This window comes from Lissotriton helveticus, chromosome 9, assembly GCF_964261635.1.
Source record: "Lissotriton helveticus chromosome 9, aLisHel1.1, whole genome shotgun sequence".
Lineage (NCBI taxonomy): Eukaryota > Metazoa > Chordata > Amphibia > Caudata > Salamandridae > Lissotriton > Lissotriton helveticus.
In genome coordinates, this window is record NC_136070.1 from 1,022,594,642 (window position 1) to 1,022,600,284 (window position 5,643).

At 46.4% G+C, this 5,643-nt stretch overlaps 1 protein-coding gene across 1 annotated transcript; it reads right to left on the reverse strand.

Annotated features, from left to right (window-relative positions):
* Positions 1-1,099: 1,099 nt before the first annotated feature.
* On the reverse strand, positions 1,100-3,089 carry LOC144783126 (uncharacterized). Its single transcript, XM_078662268.1, has 2 exons — positions 2,484-3,089; positions 1,100-2,209 (listed from the first exon to the last, which is right to left on the reverse strand). Exons 1-2 carry the CDS (start codon positions 2,902-2,904, stop codon positions 1,227-1,229), a joined length of 1,404 nt encoding a protein of 467 aa, XP_078518394.1. The 5' UTR covers positions 2,905-3,089; the 3' UTR covers positions 1,100-1,226.
* Positions 3,090-5,643: the final 2,554 nt, after the last annotated feature.

Consider the following 5,643-nt stretch of genomic DNA (forward strand, 5'->3'; position numbering starts at 1 on the left):
GGGTGACCCTGTGCATGCTGACAGATCCAGAGATCCTACAGAGGTACAGGCTGGAGGCAGACACCATCAGAGACCTCATCAGGGACCTCCAACCCCTGTTGCAGCACCCCACCCCAAGGGCACATGCAATCCCTGTGCAGGTGCAGGTGCTATGCTGCCTACATCTTCTGGCGTCTGGCAGCTATCAAAGTGTAGTTGCTGTGGCAGGAGGGGTGACCCAGAGCAGCCTGTCAAGGTTCTTCCACAAGTTCCTTGATGCCATGATCCAGAGGATGGCCCACTACATCTCCTTCCCTTCCACCCATGCAGAACTGGCACAGACAAAAGCTGAATTCTATCAGATGGCAAGATTCCCCCACATCATTGGCTGCATAGATGGCACACACATACCGATTTGCCCCCCTGCTGACACCGAATACGTATACCGCAATCGGAAGTCACGGCACACCATAAATGTGCAAGTGATATGCAATGCCAAGTGTGTGATCACTGACCTGGTTGCAAAGTTTCCGGGGAGTACCCATGACTCCTATATCTTCCAGAGTAGCGGGATTTATGCACGGCTGATGGCAGGGGAATTTGGCGAAGGATACCTCCTAGGTAAGACACAGTGTCAGACCCCCATTACCAAAATTGCAGTGTGTAATACATGTATGCATGTGAGTAATGTTACCCCTTCTCCTTCCAGGCGACAGTGCATATGCCCTACGCTCGTTCATTCTCACACCTTACCTCAACCCCTCAACACCCAGCCAAAGGAGGTACAACCGTGCACACAAAAGCACGAGGAACGTAGTGGAAAGGACCTTTGGCATCTGGAAGAGCAGGTTCAGATGTCTGCACAAGAGCGGAGGTGCAAGACAATACACCCCCATCACCTGCTGCAAGATTATTGCTGTGTGTGCAATGTTGCACAACCTTGCAGTCAGGAAAGGCACTGAGGTAGAGTTATCCGACTACGAGGACCCTGATGATGACAATGCTGTCCCACTACCACTACCTGCTGGAGTCTCTGCACCATCTGACGGCAGATACAGGCGTCAGGAGATCACAGACAACTATTTCTGAGTGAGTACAGATGCACAAACAGGTCAATGTATGTGTTCAGAAATTAAATTTAATAATGTTGCATCAACGTTACTGCACTGATGTGCAACAAAAGAAAAGTTAAACAACAAGGGGTAGGAATGTCCAATGTCCGGGTTGCCTCACCCGCAGTGGCAGTCCTATTTTTTGCTGCGCTTAGCAGGCCCACTGGGATGAACCTCACCCCCTTCAGAATGCCCTGCAGCCTCAGCTGAGCGTCTGGTGCTCCGGCGCGGCTCTGACGCAGTGCTGGCCGGGCTGCTGCGGCTGCTGCTGTCCCCAGCCTCGCCCAGGACGGGATTCACTGCGGTGTTGGAGATGAGTAGTGTCTCCATGGCTGTTGTTATACGGCCCATGCCCCTAGTGACCTCGGACATGGACTGTGTGAGGCTGGCCTCCATGTTTGCCCCACGTTGGCATGACTGGGCAGTCGCAGCCGCAAGGCGGGTGAGTGACCTGTTCGTGACTCTTGCATCCCTGCGACGACTCAGCTCATGGTCATCCAACCTGGTGCAGAGCTGGGTGATGGCAGTGGTCATTCGGCCAATTGATGTTGCTATGTCCTTGTTGCTGTCAACGAAGGTCTTGAAGCCCTGTGTCATCTCACCCATCTGCAGGTTGTGCAGGCGCAACTGGCGATGGCAGGCCAGGATGGATTTCGCCTGCATCCTCTGAATTGTGACCATGCTGGTCTCCAGCCCTGCGAAGACGCTGCCTCCCGGTGCTGGTATTGGGCTGCTGGTAGCACGTGGCCTACGTGGAATCCTGCTGCCCTGCTGTGTGTGCTCTGGTGTCGCTGGTGTCACGGGGTCTTGTGCAGGAGCCTGACCCGCTGCCCCCTCCATGATGACTAATGGAGCCACTATTCTCCTCCGGGCCGGGGAAGTGGCAGGTGCAGGGTGGCTCTGTGGTGGTGTGTTGTCCGGGGAGAATACCAATGAGGGCGACTGAGACTGAGACAGTCGGGGGGAGTGTGGAGTTGTGAGGGAATGTCCTGTGTCCTCCTCATTTGCCAGGGCACAGCTGTTGTCCTCCTCCTCCTGTGCTGCTGCACTGGTGCTTGCCACTGCCGCACTGGCTGTTGGTGCTGGAGCTGATGCTGCTCCCCCGCCTGATGGTGCCCCTAGGTACAAAGAAGCATTTGTCAAGTGGGTGCTAATGTGTTCCAGTCACAACTATTAAAGCATTGCACATCTCATTACAAACACGTTGATGCTGTATTACAGTTATTTATCTCATGCTTCTGCTGTGGCATTATTGGTAACTTTTGCTGAGTACATTTAGCACGATGCATTGCTCATGTCTGTTGCTAGCTGTACTGGCCTGGGGTTTGGCTGTGCATTGGGTCTGTAGGGGAGGTGTCTGGTATGGTGTGTCAAGTTGCGCATGCTTCTTACCTGTAGCTGTAGCTCGGGATGAGCTATCCAGGTCCCCAATGCCCACGACACTGGCCCTCTCGATGGTCGTCGCCACTAGTTCCTCCAGCTGAGTGAGGGGTGGCGCACGGTTTGTTCCTCCTCCAGTGAGTCCAGCCTGCTTGTGCAGGTCGGCCAGTTTGCGCTTGGTCACGCCACGGATGTCATAAAACCTCTTCTTGAGGTCGTCTAGGCTCCTGTGGGTGACACCAACTGCATTGACTTTCTCCCCGATGTCGAGCCACAGCCTCCTCTTGGTGCTCTCCGGGACAGTCAGGGACTGCCTGCCATATAGCTGGGTGTGCACCCTCACCACCTCCTCCACCAAAGTTTGTAGCTCCATGGTGCTGAATTTAGGATTGCGCTTCCGCCCTGCCTTCTGGCTCTCTGTGCTGGTGTCCATGTCTCTCAGGGATCCTGCTCACAATGCTGCTCTCTCTGTGTCTGCTCAACTCATGCAGCTTTCCAGAATGTTCTGATGAGTTGCACCTGCCTGGGTTGCCACACCCTGTGGGGGAGGGTGCTTACAGCTCATTGGCTGATGTCTTCAGTGTCACTCAACCAGCTCGGCAAAACGGCATTCTCCGAATCGGTATTTTCCGATTCGGTATTTTCCGAATGTGTTCGGTAAATACCGATTCGGAATGTATAATGCCTTCCTATTGGCCTTTCGGCCCATGGGGCGTATTTATTATTCCGAATCGGCGTTTACCGAATCGGTTGGTTCCGCATTTTTTTTTTTCCGATTCGGACTTGTCCGACCCGGCCTATACCGATTCGGTAGTTGGCGAATCGGTACGTATCGACTCTCGATACCGAATGCTACCGATTCGGTATTTTTCCGATGATTATTTCCTACATATCATTTTCCGATTTTGAAATACCGATTCGGTACGGATCGGTATTTTAAAATCGGTAAATGCGTTTTACCTACATCGGGCCCCTATTCTTTAAAAAACTGGATGGTATTCTAGGCAGTTATATCTGGGGCTACAAGAAAAACCGAAGAGCTCTTTCTTTACTTAAATTAGCAGCTAGCAAGGGTGGCCTTGAATTCCCTGATTTCAGACTTTACTTTTAGGCTTCTTTTTTGGGTCGGATACCCAGCCTTTTTTCTTCGAACTATCCTTATTTTTTTCACCAATTCATGCTTGGGGCAAACTTTGTACAATTTCTAGCTAGAAGCAATGACCCGAATTATTTCAAACGAGTCAAGTTCAAGACCGCTAAAGACGCGGTTCATATATGGAATATCATTCTGGCAATCAATAAAACTACGTTTTTCCACCCTAAGCTTAACATGTGGAACAACCCGGGCCTACCTGAGATTTTTAGCGACCCAACAGTTAGAATATGGGCTAATCACGGTATAAATCACCTCCGTGACTTATACGGCGCATCAGGTTTTTTAACATTTGATACCCTAAGAATACTCTATAAACTTCCCGAAAATGCTTTATTTAAGTATATACAGATACGTGAATATTTCGTGAACAAAATGAAATTAAAGGAAATTTTCGATTCAGAATTATGGACCTGCATTTACGGAGAAACAACTAAAGATATAATTAGCTTGGGGTATAAATGTTTATGTCAACATAAACCTGATGACTGTATTAAACTTGCACAAAAATGGACTACCAATTTGGGTACGCTTATCTCCTCGCATAACATATCTACTTTTTTTCATAACAGTAACTCTCTAACCCACTCTTCTAGCTTAAAACTTCAATCGTATAAAACAGTATGTCAGCTATACTATACGCCACTCCATTTTTACAAATGGTCTGGGAATAACACATTTTCTGAACGCACAAAATGCCCAAAATGTGACTTACTAGCTGCTGATTTAGTACATATAATTTTTTCATGCCCGGTGTTGCAGAAATTTTGGGATGACGTAGAAAATGTGTTGAAACTGAAAAAAGTGATCTTCGATAAACTAACTACTGAGATGATTTTTTTGGGAATACAACCAAATATCACCGCCCACAAAGACTTAATGTTTATTTTAATTTCCTGTGATAGATTGATAATTGCTAGGGCTTGGATTTCAGATAAACCACCATTGGTAAGTGAATGGTGGCTTTTGATAAATGTGATACACGATATGGAATTTTCCTCTGCAAAAGTTCGTGGGAAACGATCACTGAAGAAAGTGAACAAAACATGGGATATTTTGTTTCCTTATAACGAATGAACATTTTGGTGTTGTTTTTTTCAATTGTTTGGTAGTAAACTGATTATGCTGCTTAGTAAATCTGATGGGTGATAATTGCCGACCAAGGTCTTCTCTCGGCTAGGAAAACAATGAGCTTGGCTAATAATATCGGGGTACCCCTATTCAGTTGAATGCCTTTTTTTGGTTTTGTAGCTAGCTATTAGCACACTCGATAATTCTTTAAAATGAAAATGATGTAATTTTTTTTGTGACCTATGGTATATTCCTTGTTTACTGCTACTAGATAAAGCTTTTAAGGTATTCTGTGTACTATAATCTTTTTTGACAATGTTATACTTCTGTAATGAATGATTGCATGTGCTGTCAATAAAAAACAATAAAAAAAACAAAAAAAAACAAAGTGGTTACAGATTGAAGAAATCAACAGATTGAAGAAAGCAACCATCCCTGTCCTATGCAAATGTTATCCTTATAGGCCCAGCTACCATCATCACTGACTGTTATGACACTTGAAGGTCACGCTTGCTATGACTTCACTTACTCAAGCTATCTGTCATACTTAAATGTTTGCCTACCTCCAAACTGGCCATATATGCATTACTGCATTGACTTAATTGTAGGACATGGTAAACATGTTCACTGGGAATGTGCAGAATTCTTATAATTTATTTTTTTATGATTAAATGAAATTTTTGGAAAATGTATGCAAAACTGGCAGCTGGCGCTATATTGTAGCACACAATCCGTCCTTGAGTCAATTTGGATGCAAGAATGCATAATGCACCAAAAAATAGAGCAAAAAACATGAGCACTGCAAACAACTGCTGCTTGCATTCTGTTATCCAAATTTGTTCCATGTTCCTGCACTAAATGTTTATTGTGAACGGCGCATAATTATGGCCGGGCCTAATGTTGATAGAGACTTGAATTGATACAAACTATTTGACATCACATGACAAC